The sequence below is a fragment of the Dermacentor albipictus genome, chromosome 1 (assembly GCF_038994185.2).
Source record: "Dermacentor albipictus isolate Rhodes 1998 colony chromosome 1, USDA_Dalb.pri_finalv2, whole genome shotgun sequence".
Taxonomy (NCBI): Eukaryota; Metazoa; Arthropoda; class Arachnida; order Ixodida; family Ixodidae; genus Dermacentor; species Dermacentor albipictus.
In genome coordinates, this window is record NC_091821.1 from 408575114 (window position 1) to 408594783 (window position 19670).

The 19670-nt window shown below is 45.3% G+C and overlaps 1 protein-coding gene across 4 annotated transcripts in view; it reads left to right on the forward strand.

The window, feature by feature from the left end:
* LOC135918181 (adhesion G protein-coupled receptor L3-like) overlaps positions 1–19670 on the forward strand; it is a 127887-nt gene that overhangs the window by 81846 nt on the left and 26371 nt on the right. For 3 of the 4 annotated variants that reach the window (XM_070532190.1, XM_070532192.1, XM_070532191.1), the window contains exons 14-19: positions 2060–2263; positions 5487–5587; positions 8293–8535; positions 8618–8735; positions 10652–10832; positions 12895–13053. In XM_070532190.1, the coding sequence (XP_070388291.1) occupies positions 2060–2263; positions 5487–5587; positions 8293–8535; positions 8618–8735; positions 10652–10832; positions 12895–13053 (1006 nt within the window). The remainder of the gene's footprint in view (positions 1–2059; positions 2264–5486; positions 5588–8292; positions 8536–8617; positions 8736–10651; positions 10833–12894; positions 13054–19670) is intronic. The other variant, XM_070532193.1, reaches the window with a different exon arrangement.

Sequence of the window (19670 nt, forward strand, 5' to 3'; positions counted from 1 at the left end):
CTCATGTCCCACTTGAACCTACCACGCGATGAAGTGTAGTGGTAATGCCAACAGCAGCACCTAAAGATATTGTAGCTTCCTATTCACCCCCGTGCTTTAAAGAGTGCTGAACGACGCACGGCTGTGGAGCAGTAGCGTAACCAGGGGCCACTGCCCCCTCCCCCTCTCCCCTGCCCGAAATATCTGTGTCAGTATGCGGCCTACCCAGCCACTCCCCTTGCTCCCCGACCCCAAACAAGAGGGGGGTGCGCCATTAGGGCCCCCTCCCCCCAAAAAGAAACTGGTGGCTATGTCATTGCCGTCAAGACGCTCACTTTGAATGAGGATTATTCATTGTCACTTATAATCTTCGATTGATTTTCCAACACTTTTTGTTTTGCTGAACCGATATCATATAAAAACCAGTCGCAAAGGCCTGCACCTGCACAGTTATCTGTCTTCCCTTTCCAGGTCACTGAGTCCAGTATCTCGTATAAAAAAAAAAATAAAAAAATTATCCTGCCGGAACAAAGTGCAAAGGCACCACGAAATATGTCGTGAAAGATGAGCCAGTTAAATATACAGGGTTCTAACGATAACGATTATCTATCAAGACGGACGCAGATGAGGATTTTAATCATATTTTATATGCGTGCAAGTAAAGTCACCTCACTAATGTACAGTCAACCAAAAAAGTTTACGGACCACGGGGTCTCAGAAAATGCTAAATATGCGAGCAGCCTTTAAAAGTAGCCAGTAAAACCGTACATCACAATGTTGTTCGCATATACCAGTAAAGGCTGGAAATGGGAACACCCGGCTGCATTTGGAGGCTGCGGAGATATTCCGCTTTTTGTCAGGTCTCTTGGTCCGTAAACTTTTTTGGTCGACTGTACATGTCGCACTTAATTAGTGCTAGTTAACGAGCGGAAACTTAGAGTGATGGAAGGGAAGGGTAAATCAAAGTATTAAAGTATTGTTAGGGTTGTGCCTTCATCATAATAAAATACTGGAGCTACAGTGATAAGTCAGTAGCACATGCGTTAAGCGCATGTTTCCCTTCCTATTTTTGTTTTCATTTGTCATAGATGTTCAGCGAGAACTTGAAAAATCTGCAGCTTCTTTCTGTACACGCACAAAAGTAAAACTATTTCCACGACACTCGGGAATTTCAGTCATCGAGCAGGCTAGCAACCTGCGCTCTATCTCATAACTATTCATTGGCTGCCTCACCGTCGCTGTAGCCAGCATTTCACTAAATAAAGGTGAATATTTATTTTTGTATATATAAGTGAAACGTGCGTGAACGCGTATTCTATTAAAATAATACATACCGAGGTTTTTTTTTACATCTTTCCTACCCGCCACGGTGGCGTGGTGGTCTTGGCGTTGAGCGGCTAAGCCAGAGGGCACGCAATCAAATCCCGGCCGCGGTGGCCGCATTTCGATGAGCGCTATATTCAAAAACGATCGTGTACTGTGCATTAGGTGCATGATAAATAGCCCCAGCTGAACAAAATTAATACGGAGTCTCCCACTACAGCGTTCCTCATAATTTTATCGAATTTCTTGGGCGTAAAACCTCGTAACTTAATTAACATTGTCTATGTGCTCTTACGTCGAATTTCCTAATAGGCAGCATTTTTATAAAGGATAATTCAACAACCTTTAACTTATAGACATCTAGCGTGCGCTCCTTTTTAATAACATTTATACATGCGGTACTTGTTCGTAACTTTCCTGCTGCGTCACATCAGTGTTTTAATCCTAACCAAAATTTTGCTAGCACTAAGCAAAGACGTTACGACTGTGTGCCGTGAATGCACACGTTAAAATAAAGTGCGTACTTTCGCGTTGTTGCTACACCAAAGGTTCTTGAAGTTCGGGCGGCATACTGAAATATCTTTTTTCTTTTAAATGCTGCCCATTGAGTTACACTGATGAATTGCGGTGAAGTTGGACAGACAGTTGGAGGAGGCGACGTCCTGAATTCCTTGGCTTGACAAAGCCGCGGTAATCTTTCTTTTTTTTCCTTGTAGAGTAAGCTTTGTGTAACAAAGAATAACTCATTGTCTTCCAGTTGCCAACATTATAACACTCCCGCCGATTGTCGAAACTACGTCTATTGCCGAAGCTACTGCCACTTCTCCTGCCACTAGCAAACCTATTAGTAGCCGTTCTCCTGTTCCTGGACCCAGAACTGACTGTCCATCAATAGATGATTGGCCATCCACCGAGAGAGGATCAACGGCCCGTAAGCCTTGCTGTGCAGACTGCTTAAGAGGTGACGTGTGAATAGTACATTATACGCTGCGCAACTACACATCTGCAAAATGCATGTCTTAAGAGGCTGCCTCCACGCTTCCATTTCCCGTTTAGTGCTAAAGCGCAATACCGAAAGTAACAAACGTCTTACAGCTCGGTCGATCTATTTATTCGCAATATTGATCATTTACAACTATAATTTGTCATTGCGAACACTGAACAGAATATTTCCACCTGTAACGCAGTTGTATGCAGAAACACGGACGCAGGGATAGCTAACATTGTTCCGCATCTGTTATTAATCGCTCGTATCACTTGAACAAGCTCAGCCTCGAGGCTGAGCTTGTTCTATCAACTTAATGCGCCTTCCATTTTGCGAAGTGGCCGCCTTTCGGAATTTTTCACACTGCATCAGGTGGCATTGCACTTGATGCAGTATGAAATTACGGGATACTATATGAAACTACAAGGAAGGAAATCATCTCAAATATATAATAAAGAGCGTACTCGTCTCTGTACTCTAGTTACTGAAATAACACGTCTTGAATGAGTTCAGGACAGTTCATTGATCTCCACTTGAATGCAAACCACGTCTTCGCATAAATGTTCTCAAATTTTAATTTTCGTCGAAAAAGCACGCTCACGTCATTCCAGTTGCGACATCGTCTTTCAGTTGAACGGAATGCTTAGAATAAAACAGCTCTTGGATGTGCAAGGCATTCGCTATGCTAATTTAAGATATAATATCCAGCGTACCATTTGCTTGTGCTTGCATAATTACGTTTTTTCCGTGCATCCCAATAAGATCAGCGGGACACTTGATCTCGTTGGCACAGAGGATAAACTCGCTTTAGATAGTATATTCCATTATGGATTGCATTGATGTCGTAAATCACGTATTGAGAAGTCTCTATATAGTATTTACATATCACTAAAAGGCGTTCAATTCCATAGCGACACCAGGGATAATTAAGGCAAGGCGTAGTCAGGACGAAAACGAGGTATATGTGAATATCTTAGCAAATATATTCCACAGCTACCACAATTCTCGACAAGAAAATCGGAGAGATTATATCGACGAAGAAAGTGTCAGGGAAGGTGAGAAAATTTCCCCAATGCTACTGACTTGATGCTTGGAAAGTATTCACCCTTTTGAACTGGGAAGGACCAGATGCGCGGATCAACGATAACATCTTAGCCACCTGCGATTTGCACCATGACATTGTTCTGATCAGGAAAGCTGGATGTGACTTAGGCCTAATCACACAGCCGTCATTCTTCCCATCTCTGTCACGGCACCTGCGTCCGTGAAGAGAAAACGTTTCCTCGCAAGTTTTCCCTCAAGCATAGGAGACCGTGAAGACGTTGACCGGTGCTCAAAAAGTAGCCAACGGTACTCAAAAAGTAGCCAGCGTACCGTTTTTGAGGCCAAAACAGCCTGGAAACACTCTCAGCGGACGGGCGCTGGTGGTGTGACGGTGACGGGATTTAGCGGATGACGGCTGTGTATCAGGCCTGAGGGTTGATTCCAGGATTTGTATGCGGAAGACTAAGCCAAAGCTCAGTAGCTTGGCAGGAGCACGAGAATTCTTGGTTCGCAGTCAGTCTGAGGAAGGTGTGCACGAGTAAGATTATTTGGACCCGTTAATCACAGCGGACCCGGATCATGAGAAGAAAATCTGAAGAGAAATAAAAATGAATTCGAGCGCATACGGCTGACATTATCAAGTCGTGAGCGGGAGCTTACCGCTGTCTTTGAAAAGTGAAGTTTAGACTCTTCGCGTTCTCCAGGTATTAACATATGGGGCAGAAACTTGGGAGATGAACAGTGAAGCCTGAGAAGAAGCTAAGGACCGCGCAACGAAGTGGCGGAATGAAAAATGGTAGGCGCCATGCTAAGGTGGCAGGAAAACAGCCGTGTAGATTGGAGAATAAACGTGGGTAGTCGATATTCTAGTTAATATTAAGCGGAAGAAATGAAGTGTAATCGGTCATGTAAGGAGTAGCAGAGGTAGTCGATGCTCTATATAGTAACACAATGGGTTACAAGGAAAAGTAAACGCAGTCGAGGGCGCAGAGGCCTAGGTGGTGTAATGAGATTTGGAAATTTACAGGCACAGAAGCGTGGTCACCTGATGCAAAGAAGGCGTGATTAAAGATCCCTGGAACAGGCATCCATCCTGTAGTAGACACAAAAATGTGCTAAAAACGATCAATATCACTACCGAAATTCACAATTTCTTCAGTGTCGCTTTGTGTCATAACAGTCAGCATCCCGGATTACAAGGTATGTCAGGAAGTCGCTGTTGTTATTTACAGCGCATATTGTATTCGGTTAGGGTCCTCTTAAGTTTTAGCTGCGCGCCCTTAGACCTTCATTCTCAGTTTTCTTTCTGCTCTCTCTCTCTCTCTCTCTCTTTGGTACAGGAAACTGGAAATGGGAATAAAAATGGGAGTGTAAGTCGTGAATAGTGGAAATACTCATTAAAAAAAAAGCCCGCTGGTTTTCAAGGGCCATGAAAAGAGCGCTGGTATGGCAGCTAGGTCAATTAGAGCGTCGCTTTGAGCGTGTCCGCCATGGAAACGCTTCTAGCAGAAGGCGAACAAACTTACTGGAAAACCAGTCTCCTAGTCTTCGCATGTGCCTTACTCTATGGCCCTGAGAATGTTCCAAATTTTGGAGCGTACAAAATATTAGAGAATGTTGCTGAATCAAATTCACAATCTGTGTATTCATCCACTACGGCCGATTTAGCTATGTGTCAATGTACTTAAACCATTCAAGGACGATCTACATAAACGTGTTAATCGACTGCAGAGCAATGTAAATATCTGCCATTAATACTCATTTTAGTTTCTGTTCCATATAGTGGAAGCTTTCGTGTACCAAAGTTATCTGCGTACAAAATGTTTGTTGTATTAAACACGATTCGATAACCTCTATACGAATAAATACTATTTGATCATCGCAACCGCTAGTTTTACTTCGCGAGAGGAGGTTAAAAATAAAGTGAGAAATTTGGGGGCATGTCATTCGATAAAATACTCGGCCTCGGTTCACTAATACTCGGTTTACTAAAAATACTCTGTTCACGAAATACTCGGCTCACTCAGCCACTGAACTCAAATAGAAAAGTTTAGTTTTATTTCGTGTCATGCACTATCCTATTGGTCAATGCGTGTGCTTCTCGGTAGTAGCTTGGTATCGCGGGATAGTAACTAAATTTTTATTATATTTTCAGATATCACGAGAAAGTGTGAAGAAAATGGCCAATGGTCGGAGTACGTAAACAAAACTAGCTGCGTGTCAAAGGAAGTTGAAGGAGCAGCCACGAAACTCAATGTATGTGAGCTATTTTCAGCCGTTTGGGAGACCCTACATTTTTATGCCCAAAAAATCAGCTTCTGTATCGCAACGTTAGAGGCGGGAAATTCTTACACGTGCCATGTTACATGTGTAATGTCACATTTTGACGCTCAAAGTAACAAAGAGTACGTGAGATGTCTTACATGCCACCGGCGGAAATTCTATGAGGTTTGTGAGTGGGGATTGTTGCTGTATCATCATGAAGGCCGTCAGGGTAGTGCAACTAGTACACAGATGCATTGGGAAGAACAGGACCAACCCACACCGCTGCGCGTATGTCTTGTTCTTTTTATTGTTGCAAAATAAAAGTGAGAGAGTTAGTCACACGCGGTGTTGACGGCCACTCCTTATCAATGGATAGCAATAACCATAAGACTAAATTTGTAAAATAGAAAGTATCATCAAATATCCAGGAAACTTAGAGCGGAGTTAGGTAAGACAGTAAATAACGCTCACATATAGTCCTAGGCAATGGAACGTGAGGCAGAGGCGATGAAAGGTTGCATGGTGCACTATGCGGAGTCCCGGTGGACGCGCGTATACTATTGTTCTTGCTTTACGTTCATAGTTGCAGAACCTTGAACACAGTGTTCCAGTATTGTGTTTCATGCTAAATGTGTGCGTTTCAGCGCTTCCTAACAGGCGTCTATGGGTAGCTGAAAGCCGACGCTCCAGTTCTGGTGTCACGTACAGTCAACCACAAAAATTTACTCACCACAGGATTTCAGAAAACGTTCAATTTCCCAGCAGCCTGTTACAGAAGTCAGTAAAACTGAGCATCATAATGTTGTTCACATATACTTGTGGAGGCTGTAAATGCGAACACTAATAGGCTGCGTTATGAGGGTGCGCAGACATCCAACTTTTTCTGCGATCTCGTGTTCTGCGAAATTCTGTGGTTGACTGCGCGTGTAGGCGCAGAGCTTTATACTAAGGGGGGGGGGGGGGGGGGGGGGGGGTCTGGCGCTATAGAGGCTGTGTGAGCAGCTAGCTTCATCTATGATAGCATGCGGAGCGATGGGTAGAATTGGCATTTATCTATAACCTCGCCCTTTTGGCTTCGCGCAACCTTCCGGTTTCTTAACGTAACTTGATCTGTTATTGCAAATTTCTTTTATGGCAATTGTTACCTTCATTTAGCCTATCCTTCACATCGTATTTGACAGAATATGTAAGATAAGAGGAGTTGTCTGGAAATATTTAAAAAGGTCAGCACGCATAGTGCGTGTCACTGCCCTAAATTTTGCAACACGTATACTCGGAAGTGTAGTAGTAGGCACTGAAAATTATCGGACGAAATGAATTTGTTGAAATCGTAAAACGCTTAGCGGCCAAAAGGAGGAAGCGTTGTGCTGATGTAGCACAGAACATAGCTGAACCCCCCCCCCCCCCGACCCCCAAACAAAGAAAGGTAGGATTGTGCTTTCTGAACGACGCCATGCTAAGTCGTTGAAAGAATAAAAGAGCTACACATAATTTCCGCGATGGTTAAACAGCTGCGGTGCCAGATTTCTCTCTAAGAGTGTATGTAGCTCCAGGCATGTGCGCAAACTGACGATATACCAATGCAAACATAGCATAACGGGGCTCTGTTTGCATTGCTGTTCATCCTACGTGTATGACGTCACAACTAAACAGATTGCGTATGGCTCGTGCTGTTTGCGCTTTGTAGGAGTGGGTTTCTTAAGCGATAGCTGAGTGAGCAGGCGTGGCGAGGCTACGCTGGCTGCGTTTCGTCACGCTGGGCGATAGCACCAACGGCCAAGCAGTTACTCCGCAGCTCTGTAGCCACAATATGCGAGGTCACAAAAGCAGCCGTTCTGCAAAACTGGCTTTGGTTCGCTGGTCGACGTAATCAGTGTTTTAATTGGTTTGGGCTTGCCATTTTCTCATGCTATACAACAGTGGGATAACATCGTAAAAGTCATTGTTTTATTCTGCCCAGCGGTAGAAATAACCAGAAAACTAAATCAGCACTTGAGATACTTTGTGCTATGCCTGTCAATGGCCCGCATGTTAATAACTGCATATCATGCTCGTTATCACAGAAATTTCGGACTACCACCAAGGGGTTACCATCAGGGAAAACGGCCACCCAAAATTGGGGGTGGGTCATTCATTTGCAGAGCGCTAAGCACCCCAATGCCGCAGTGTTCAATGCGGGCACCGTAGAACGTTTATTTAATGCGTTTGCTTTGACACGCTTTCTGGCCACGTGGAATGGAAAGGCATGATGCAAAAAAAAACTTTATTTGGTGTTTTCTACACTGATGTAGAACTTGGTCATTTCAACACATTCGGATAAAAACAGATACTCAAGAATATGATGCTGGTTAAATTATGTGATTATAACTGTCCAATAAATTAATTAGACATAACAGTAATATTATGAGTTCCGCAAAGTGGCTGAAGATAAACTGTGCTGTTCATATTTCGCGTTGATCATATGAATATTTTTAAGACATGGTTGGTGTTCCCTGGCAAATCTTGTACATGAAAACCAAGATAGGTAAAAGTTCTGAGTGTGCGGGAATATATGGATAATGTTTGTTCATAATTTTCAGATCCAGACACGGCCATTTCTAGAAACACACATCTCACCGTATTATGTTATACATGTAATCAGGGAGTACGATAAACATCATTTTGCTTTTTTGTTTTTTTTTAACTTCTTTACGCAGAACAGCGCGAACATCACCGAAGTGACCCAGATTTTTCAGGAGCTAAACGGAAAGGTCACAAATCCTGGAGACATCAAAGCCATATCTTCCTGTTTCGAAACAGTTCTAGAAAGTTTCGACAGTTACCTGGTGAACTTAAGCGAGAGTGAACGGGTCACTGAGACACGGCAGCTGGCCACAACTGTTGTTGATCTTGCCAGCCATGCCATGCAAAACAAACATGTTTGGGGCAATATATCGAAGGTAAGCCTTCTGCTCGTGCTCTTTCTGTCGTACATTACGGGGCTCCTATCAACAAAAGTATGATGGAACCTTTGCACTTCAGGAGGAGCGGCTTGACACGGCGGCCAGCCTTATCAACAGAGTTGAAGATATTGTCATCAAGATGATCGGATTCAATGCTCCACTCTTAGATGAAACAACAATCGGAAGCGGAAATATCAGTAAGTTCTTAGCAATTTGTAGATCTGTAAAGCAAGACGTCAGAGCACTTTTAATTTACGGTTTCTTTCTTTATTTCTGGTGATAGTGAGTTAAGGTAAATGGCAAATGTTAAGGCTAACTAATAACAACAGTAATCCAACAATAAACAGAATCACGAAAGGAAATCTGTTCCCGAAGCAGGCGTTAATGAGGCAACGTGTGGCGTTTTAATAGGTCCACCTCAGAGTTGACTCGAGGTGGCAGCTTTGATATCCAAGGGAAAATAGCTGCCTCGTCAGATGCTTGAAAAAGGTTGTCATTACGATTGCTGGTATCGTAGCTTAGACTAAATGAACGACATTGAGGTGCAGGGCGAGCAAGAAAAGGTTTAACGGTAACAAGAGAATGTTCAGCCTGCTACAAGCCTAGACTGCAGGCGTAGTACACTACGACTGCAGATTGCAGAGAAGAAATAACACCCGCACAGGCTCATAATAAATGTTCGCACAAAATGTGCTATAATGCAAGCTTCAGTATAGTTCATGGAGTTTGATTAAGATCCCTACCCCACAGTAGGGCTCCGGAATAGTTAGCAAGGGTAAACTTATCTTATATTTCATGTCTTTCGTAATAAAAAGTTGTAGCGACGTTTCCGTATCAAGGGAGACACACAGTTTATATTTATTAACTCTCACAAAATAGGAAGTTGGGCGACTAATGAGCTCGTTATCCGAAGGAGGAAGATGAAAACAAAACAGAAAAGTGAGTTCTTGTAAGTCAAACGTTAGTTTCATTCAGGAAATATTAGAATAACGACCATAGTTAAAGAACCTGGTGCTGTGGTGCAGGACGGATTCTAAAAGGTTTGTAAATGCCACCTGGTCAGAATCCTAAATTGAGCAGGCGACCTCAACTTCGTGTGTGACCAAGGTTTTGTAAAGTTCAAGGTTCACGGCAGTGATGACGCTTTAAAATTTGGGCTACGAGCATTCTGCATGCTCAGTACACGGTGTAAAAGATGTAAGCACTGAACTTAGCATTCACCCTGAGGCCACTATCCGCAGAATGAAGACGGGCAAAAAAACAAAAAACAAGCCTCAAGAAAGCCAACATTAAAAGAATTTTCGGCAGCATACTTGTTCAACCTGACAAAAAGTAGACGGGGCTGGCTTTGCAAGATCACGATGAATGGGCGCCTATATTTGGCGTCGAATGCGGGTTGACGGAGGATGCGGCGGCTTGGGAGTACAGTCATCTTTAATCTAATGTAGCGCTTTTGACGTAGCAATCAAATATGTTGTTTTTGTGGGATAGATTACCTTGCGAAATTCTATCCGTGTCGAAATAGTTATGTATGGCACAACACATTTTAGGGACTTTTGAGGAGGGTACATTTTCAGTGCACAAGATCCAGATAGCCTCTGGGGAAAAGCTTTTGTGCGTTCTGCAGTGAGTAAAGACAAACAAGAAACAATTCAAGATATTAAGGGCAATAATTTTCAATGTTTTCGCTACCACAGACATTGAAGATACTTGTGAGAATTGTTATCCTGATTGTACGGGATTTAGACTAAAACAAGCTGCTCCGTGACAGGCCGTATAGAGCAGAAAACAGAGCGGCGTATATATTTATGCTGAATAGGCTTTTGTGCTATTATTTATTGCTTACAAAATATTGTCCCGTACACAAATCACCTAGCACCTTTAAGGCTTAGAGAAGGCTAGAAAGGCACCTCATTTGCGCGAAGGCTGCATGAGACTAATATACTAAAAGGATTATCTAGAGTGGCTTATCTCGTAAAGTGTCGTTTTACTGACAGCTATTGGTTTTTTGGAATCTTGAAAGTGGTAAAGAGGGATCTGCTTTACGGTCTGCGGCTTAATCTTCTTTGCTGGTCTTACTTGCATTGTACTTTTTCTTTCATTTCTATGCCAGCTATCAAGGTAAAGCCGGTGACCGACCACGTCTTGGAAGCCGGCACCAATCTTAGCGCCCCCACTGGGGCGACTGTACAGTTGTTTCCTGGCTTCTTGACAACAGGAACAAAAAATGCTAACATCATATTTTCTGAAAACACTCTCGTGAAAAATATGTTTGGCAGCACATCGGCAAACGGGTAAGTACTCAACACACCGATGAATCGACTTGCACAACACCATTCTCCATCTTGCTTAATTTTGCCATGCGTTCCTTGTCGCACAACCTGTGTTTCGACGACTAAAACCGCAACGTCACCGCGTGTGGCTCAGTGGTTTCCTTACATTGAACGAAAACAAGGTAAAAAAAAGAATTCAGACACAATAATACACTTGTTATCGTTTGATTGCTCAATAAGACTTATCACTGGGTAAGTCTATTCACGCGTGAAGAATGCCTACTAGCGCAAACTAGGAGACGCATAAAAAAGGAAAAGTCACCACGACGGGCACTACACTCTAAGCACAGTGGACCTGAAGTTCACACGAGAGATAATTTGTGTTAGGGATCATTGGAGCCACATTTCTTCTACAGGTGGGCCTTTATAAAAGAACTAGAGACCCGCTTGGACGCGTTTAGCATCTTTAAGCCATTTACCTCATCTAAGACATCTTTAGGTCAAAGTGGACCCGTTATGGTGTACAACCACCAATGAACATTGGCTTTGTTCGATGAGAAGAACCTGGCTCGTCTTCAGACGTCCTTATGAAGTTACACGGAGCTGTCAAGTACCTGTTCACATGCCACTCAAGGCGTAACATGGCATGGTTAAGAAGAGCTGCTTACATTCAAGGCTGCGCGTGCATATGAGCTCCTTAGGGGTATAGCTGAGCCACCGTACTTTCCTGGGCTTTGAATTAAGTCATTAAAAAATAATTCTGCTTATATGGTAAATATTCCCTTGACTTTTAAACCTATCAAAATTTATGTTCAGTACATAGATTCTATTAATGTCAGATCTTGTTTCAGTATATGTGTTACCCTACTCCTGAGAGCAATTTAAATTGTACATTATCAGGGTTACACTGCATTATCAAACTCGATTAATTACGGCATTATTCCTTCCCACGGTAATATTCTTGCATGGCTTTTCAAATTAACTCCGGTTCGTACCCCATCCTGTCCTTTCATCCGTTGTGTTGGGCCGCGCTTGTGCTACTCCCCATTCCTCACCCTTCTTAATTTTTTACGACAGTGCATTTAACATCTTAAAAGCATGTTTATAAGATCGTCAGTAGCATGTAAAAATATCTGCAAGCTCGGCACACTACTTTGGCCAGAAGGAAGGAACAAGCGATAATGCTTCTATAACTGCTTGCTCTGACACCTCAATAAACGTGTTTACCCTATCCCACAATGCAAATAAACGAATACTCTGTGCGTTGAACACGCGAAATCAAGATAAATATTACGAATCTCTTCTACTAAGAAAATCTTGGCATATGCTTAGGTTCAGAATTTGTCTTACGTTTCGAGCGAAACTTGCCAAGAAACGCCGAGCCGTCTATGCTTTTTGTCATCTTTTGCTTAAAGCTGGATTTTGAGAACCTATTTGTAGCATTTTTCGACGCTCTGTCATTTGCGCAATACACTGGTTCCTGCGAACTTGAATCCGTGTGTTGTGTGCAATATCTCATTCAGCAAGCGATTCGACAGAGCATGCCTGTATTGCCAATGATTGCTCATGAGTATTTCTGACTAGTTGCACAGGCATTTCGAGTCAGTAAACGATTCGTGGAGTGCTCGTAGATATAGGTTAAGTGTTTTGCTATAGGCAGCTAACATGCGAGCAACGGAAAACGCAAACAAGTGAATATAGGAAGTTCATGTTCTGCAACAGAGTATCTAGGTCGTAAACTGATTGTAGACATAGCGTCTGTAAGTAGAGAAAGAATTACGTTCCGCCATTGTAAGCTATTGTATAAAACGTATGTGTGGCCAGTGAAACTTATTGTAGACGTTCACAACATTGATGTTGCCTCGCACACCCGAATGTCAAATTTTTGTCGAGACTGCAGTGGTTCTCGATTCCGTGTCTTGATGACATCCGACTTCTGCGAAGTTGAACGTTCAGCGCCATTATTGCTGATTTAACTGACCCATGCTGATTGGAAGTTGTGTACCTCTCGTGCCCTCTGAGATGCTCTGCAGCGCTCTGTCTTCTCCGACTGCAACAGTCGTAATATACGTTCTCTATGCAGGTCAGCCGACTCTCCAATCCTGGCAACGTCTTTCGTCACTGCTTCTGTGGTGATGGACGGCAAGCGGACTTCGCGTATAAACGGCAACGTGATGCTTTCCTTCATGCTCGAAAGTATTGGAAAAGACCTGACGCCAAAGTGCTCATTTATTGAACCTGAGTGAGTATTGTTGTTCTTGAACATGTGTGGCCGCTCATGGAATAGTTCATATTTATCATTTCTTCGCTCCGTCCTTCTCTCGTTCACTCGCGCACAAATTCGCTCATTCACAGACTTTTTTGTTGGGCGACCTTTTTTACACGCAGTACGTGAAATCATAAAAACAAACTGAGGCTTTCCGTGGAACTTATTTTGTGCAGTTTATGTGTTTGTAGCCTCGTGATTCAATGCAAAAAAAAAATGGCTGTGGCTTAGCTAAGGTTAAGCCCAGGATGCGAAGCATACTAGCCTTTATTTGAGTTCTTGAACCACTGTTCAGCCTGGTGAACTGCTGTTGCTTGGCTATATTTGGTTCGGCTAGACGAAGAAACAACTCATGCGTTACTCTGCTTCGCCTTCAAGAGTGGACCGCGACAGCGTTCCCGTCGACCCGCCAAGGGATGTAAGACAATGGGCTACGGCGCAGCGACTACGCGCCCCGCATTGGACGCCGTGAGCGTCGAGCAACGCAGCGTTCGGCGCGGCAACGAAATGTTGTGCGCCTGAGCAAGCGACGCACGCCTGAGCCTTAGAAATAGCTCGTTTCTAAGGCAACACCGCATTCACTAGAGGCACTTTTGTACCGCTTTGAAGCATCGTACTCGTGGCTCAGTGGTAGCGTCTCCGTCTCACACTCCGGAGACCCTGGTTCGATTTCCACCCAGCCCATCTTGCAAGAGTTGAGCCAAAGCCACCTAGAAAATCAGTCTCTGTAGCACGCCGCAACCTTCGCTTCTCATTCCAACGAGCAGCTCTGTCTCCAGGAGGCATCTCACCTCGTGAGTGTCTAGCAGAGGCAAGCGCAGCTGCTTATATACCGCCGCGACGCCGCGAGCGACGGCGCGAGTTGGAGCCCCGTTTCTCCTCTGTCGTGACGTCACGGTGTCACGTGGTATTGAAGGCGACACCGCCGCGCCTGAGGAGCTGGGTTGAGCTCTCGTAATATGCTTCGCATAAAAATAAAAAAATGCACCTACGTGCCCGAGAGCAGGCTAGTTGCATTTGTGACTGCTTACTACAGCCCTAATATTTTGAACTATACGCTTGCCGCGGCCACTCCAGGCGTATTTCCGCCGTCATCGTCGTCGGCGGCGCCGCCGTGATGTTGCCTATAAAGCCCAAGGCGATGATATCGTCACGGAGCGCCGTATGCTGTATGTGCGAGCGAAAGCGTGCGACGGTTAGCCGACAATGTTGGCTCAATCTCGCGCGTGCAAGGCAGGAAAGCGGGGAAGTAGCGCGCCGTCTTCCGCCGCGCGCAAGGCACCGGGGGAGAGGTGGAGAAACATACACACAGAGAGAGCGCTGTCTCAGAGTGTCTGTTTCTTTCTACGTCCTCCTTGTTCAGTCGCGCTTACACATTCTATCACTGTTAACTTTGTTAGCGGATGTTTATAAGTTTATACGGCCGATAAAATTACCACCATTACTTCGTGTAGCTATATACTGATATGCTATCGCCATCGGTGATTCGCCTTTATGGTAAAACTGCAACTTTTTTCGTCTTCCTTTCGAAAACCTGTTTTCTCGTCGGCAAATTTTCTTAGAGTACTCGTGCAAGCGCACGTCATCGTCGTCGTCTTCGCATGCCTAACAGACTTCCCTTGCAACACTCGCGCACTTTGCAAAGTACACCATCGTCGTCGCTGTCATTACACTGTCGTCGCCTTTGTCGTCAAGTCATCCTCATCACCGTCGCGTTACTTTCGTCACCATACACGTCCTTGCGCAGAACACATAATTTCCCGCCTTACACGGACATGTTGAGCCATGTGGTAACATTTTGCACAGCAGTAAACGAGGGCAGGCATTTTAAAAGAGATGAATGTTGCGCTAGTTCATATTTTGACATGAGAATCATATTGAAATATGGACGCGTGTACTTGTGTATCTTTATCGGGTGACCACGTTTCACCACCTAACAAATGTTATCGCACAGCGCAGGACGCGCCTGCATGTATCGGTAGTTTCTCTAATGTTATCGATGGTTCTGTTCGCTGTAGGTTGTCACCGAGCTTTGTGTAATCTGATTTCATGTGTGCGCGACGCGAATGGTGTAGAACTTTCTGGAAGACACACGGGCACCAGTGATTACTCTGGTACCTTCGATTACTGATGTATAAAAGCCGACGCGCTTCGCCCGCTGATCAGATTCTCGATGCGAGAAATTATAAGAGACCTCTGCAGCCGCTGCCCAGCTCCTAGGATTATATGTGGCGACTTCAACGCGCACCATACTCTCTGGGGCGACAAGGCGATTGATGCACGTGGAAAGCAAATTGTTAGTGCTTTAAACACCGAGGGACTCTGCGTGGCAAATGACAAACAGCCAACGTTTTTTCGACCACCGGCCTCTTACAGTGTCATTGACTTGACGTTACACTCAACGGACATCCTCGCATCGTCAACGACTAGTAAAGATAGAATGGGCAGTGATCATTTTCCTGTCTTCGTTAACATTGCTGGATATAGAACCAACGGCCGAAGATCCTGTCCTGTGACGCATTCGGATACGTACAGGGACGGCCTAAGCGAATCACCTGGAGACCTGTTCGCGGACATGTTACGTAGCAAGAGATTGGCTACCGCTGAGCTGAAGCTACCCGACCACTTCCCCGCTCCTGATCTAAAGCTCAAAAATCTATGCGCTGCCCGTAGAAGAGCGGAACGGAGGCTGATGAGGACGAAGGGCGACCCACCAATGAAGACTATATATAACAGGATTAATGCAGTAATTCGACGTTATACAAGGAAACTAAGAAGAGATCAATGGGCATCATTTTGTGCAAGCCTATCGGTCTTCACGCCAGTTCCACCGATATGTTGGGTCGTTAATAACCTTGCTGGCAACTTTCGACCAAACAAGCCATTTGAAGCCCTAGCGTTGAAGTTAGGCAAGACACTCGCTTGTCTTGCGAATGCCTTCGCTGAAATATACTCTTCCGGAAGGTCAGCCGGAACAACCAACCCGCCCCCGGTGCTATCGTCGTCTCTAATGGATGCTCCTTTCACACTCAGAGAGCTGGAACTAGCTATGAGCAGCCTACGACGTCGCTGTGCGGTGGGACCTGACCTCATCAGTAATCAGATGCTGACTAACCTACCGGTTGAGAGGCGGCGGGATTTGCTAGCATTTTTTAACCAAGTCGGGGCCAGTGGGGCTATCCCACATTTATGGGAGGTAGCATGGGTGGTACTGGTTCTGAAGCCTGGAAAGAATCCTGCAGCTCTGGACTCATACAGACCGGTATCACTGACCTCGTGTGCAGCGAAGCTAATGGACAAGATGGCATGCACAAGACTCACTTGGTATGTCGAGCAGGGTCGAAAACTACCATCGTGCATGACTGGGTTTCGGCAGCGTCTAAGCGCTCAAGACAATGTGCTGGACCTGCTAAGCCAAATAGAACATTACAGTGCGGATGGCCTGTCGACACTTGCTGTTTTCATGGATGTTTCTAAGGCTTACGACTGCGTGTCTCAAAGAGCCATCATCAGCCAGTTGCAAGTTATAGGCGTCACGGGTCATCTCTTGCACTTCATACATACGTTCCTCGATGATCGTCGCATCAGAGTTCGTCTTGGTGACACTTTGAGCGATGAAATACGTATACTTCGCGGTGTGCCATAGGGGAGTGTTTTATCTCCCTTATTATTTAACATTGCCATGAGTAGCCTCCCAAGAGTACTGAACCATCGAACACCAGTGAAGATATCTATATATGCCGATGATATCTGCATATGGGTCTCCGGATACCAGCATCGCCGCCTTGCACGAATAGCCCAGGGAGCAGTAAAAGCCATTCAGGGCCACTTGGGAACGATTGGATTATCACTATGAGCAGAGAAATCATCATTCGTACTGTTTCCTGGAGTGAAAAGAAAATCTACACGCTTGACGCTGAATTTGGACGGATACCAGATTCGACAAGTCACCAACGTCCGATTTCTGGGCGTTACCTTAGACCACAGGCTACTCTGGCACCGCGGTGTTGACCACGTTGTGGCGTCATCCTCACCCAGGCTACATGTGCTCAAGCGAGTCGCCGGCATACGCTGGGGCAACCACCCGACGTCGATGCTACGACTACATAGAGCGTTGGTTACCAGTCGAATCCTGTATCAGCTACCTCTGATGTCACCTTCAGACAGCCAATACGAGCGCTTAGAAGCCATCCACAGAAAAGGTATCCGACTTTGCCTTGGAGTCCCTCAGCCAGCGTCAAACAGGAAAGTGCTCTATGAAGCTGAGTCACGCCCTCTACGACTTCAGGCTTCCCAGGCTCTGATGATCCAGCTCCTACGATTGAGTGAGTCTACGCCCGGTAGAGCCCTCTTAAGACGTATAGGTAACAGGCCGCGCTCACATTTTTATGCAGCATTGAACACGCTTCGCGTATTGGGATTGCGCTGCTCGAGACAGAGGGAAAGCATAGAACCACCCTGGACATTCGAGGACATCACATGCAACTTAAGTGTACCACGATTGCAATCAAAGAGCTGCATTCCATCTGCAGAAGCCAAGTCATTAGTCCTGGAACACCTGAACACGATTTACCCGAATAACCTACAAGTATACACAGATGGCTCTGTCAAGGCAGACGAAGATCGCTGTGCAGCTGCATTCGATATTCCCTCTCTAAGATATACGTGGTCTGGCCGTCTGGACTGTATAGCCTCGTCGACAGTTGTGGAAGGCAAAGCAATAGCTTCTGGGGCGCTATAACGTAAAACTATTCCAAACTTTTCTATTCCAATTCTGCCATCAGTCCTTCACGATTGGTCAAAAACTTTTTTCGCCCCCCCCCCCCCACTTCACCTGTCTGTCATCCGACGTCACAGAAACCGCGATAGCTCCCCATCTGATATGATGTCTACATTCTGATTATGCATGATTTGGCAGAACAAAGAAAAACAGTTATTTCTGATTCGACCCCTTTTCGCCATTAGCCCTCGGCTATTGGCAAAAAGCTTTCGGGCTGCACCCACTTCACCTGCCTGTCACGCCACGTCACAAAACCGCACAAACTCACCGCGTCAAAGTGACGTGTACGCGATAAAGATGCATTAATATGCCGAACAAAACTGAATTTTCTTCGGAATAGCCGCAGGCTGGCCCGTTCCGAAAGGAATAAAAGATGGCTGCCGCCGATCGCTGAGACGCTGGCTACTCGCACCTGCCAGAGAGCACGGGTGTATTTGTGTGTAATAAAACTTCTTGCGTGGCCGTGTAACGTTCTCGAGCACTTTCGGCATGTTTACCACCTCATTCTGCCAACTCTTCTTTGATCAGGGTAGGTTTTAGCGTTATTCTTAAGCTTCCGTTGCATGCCGCCGCGACTTTTTACCAGCCACTACAAGCTAAGTAATGGAAAGCCGACCAATCGCAGACGCCGGCACTACCCTCTTCATCCAATTATCCATTTTCAGTGCACTGGCTCTGCCCCAGTGGATCCCTCTCCACTTGAGCGTTCTCCTCGCCTCTTGTCAGCCAATTAGATACGACAAGCCGCTCAGTGTAGGCTATGTTATTCGTTGTTCAAGCAAACAAAAGTGACCTCCTATGAACGAGGAGAGTGTTTGATTGGTCTGTGCAAACAACCCTGTAGGCGACCGCCTGGGGCTTGCGTCGGTGGTTACGCAAATTTGACGTCAGGAGATTGGAATAGAAACATATTGGAATAGTTTTACGTTATAGGGCCCCTGCTCTGCGCAAACTAAAGACTTTGCCTCCACAGAATGTGGTTGTCCTTACAGACTCAAAGGCCGCATTACAACAAATATACCGTGGTTTGCCATCGCTCAAGTTCCCACGCAAATCACTAGCCATCGTGAAAGAACTCAACAACAAAGGCTTCACCGTAAAGTTTCAGTGGATTCCTTCTCACATTGGCATCTCAGGAAACGAAAAAGCTGATGCGCTTGCATACGCAGCACTCTATCATCCTCCCAAAATCAAGGCTCCAAAGAGTAATCAAGTGCAAAAATTTGACATTCGAAATCACTTTGCGTCGCTTTGGGTTCCACCGCATATGCCCTGCGTAACCAAGAGATTGCACCAAGAGGAAGCCACACTTCTATATAGAATAAGGACAGGATCTGCTAATACACCGGCCTGGTTATTTAAAACGGGGCGAATCAATTCTCCGAACTGTACGGCATGCAACGAGACAGGAGACATTGAGCACTTTTTGTGGTCCTGCCAGCAATTCCAAGATGAAAGAGACACTCTCCTGAAAAATCTGCAAAACAAGGACCTTCCGCATGCGCGCCTGCAAGACCTTATATTTCCCGAGGGATCAGTTATAGTCCGCAAAGAAACTTCACGTCTCCTCATCGATTTCTTAAGAGAGACCGGTTTGATGGACATATGGTGAAACCCTTCAGCGGTATTGTGCGAGACGCTCAGGCGGAGGAATTGCCGGCCTTGTTCGCCAGGCTAAACCCGCCTGTTGCTACAATTCACCACCACCACCACCACCACCACCAGATTTTCGACGATCGCTGACTGTATTCGCCGCTGTCGCCGTTCTTTGATTGCAGCCTGCTTTTGAGGGCACAAGTTTGCCCAATAAGAC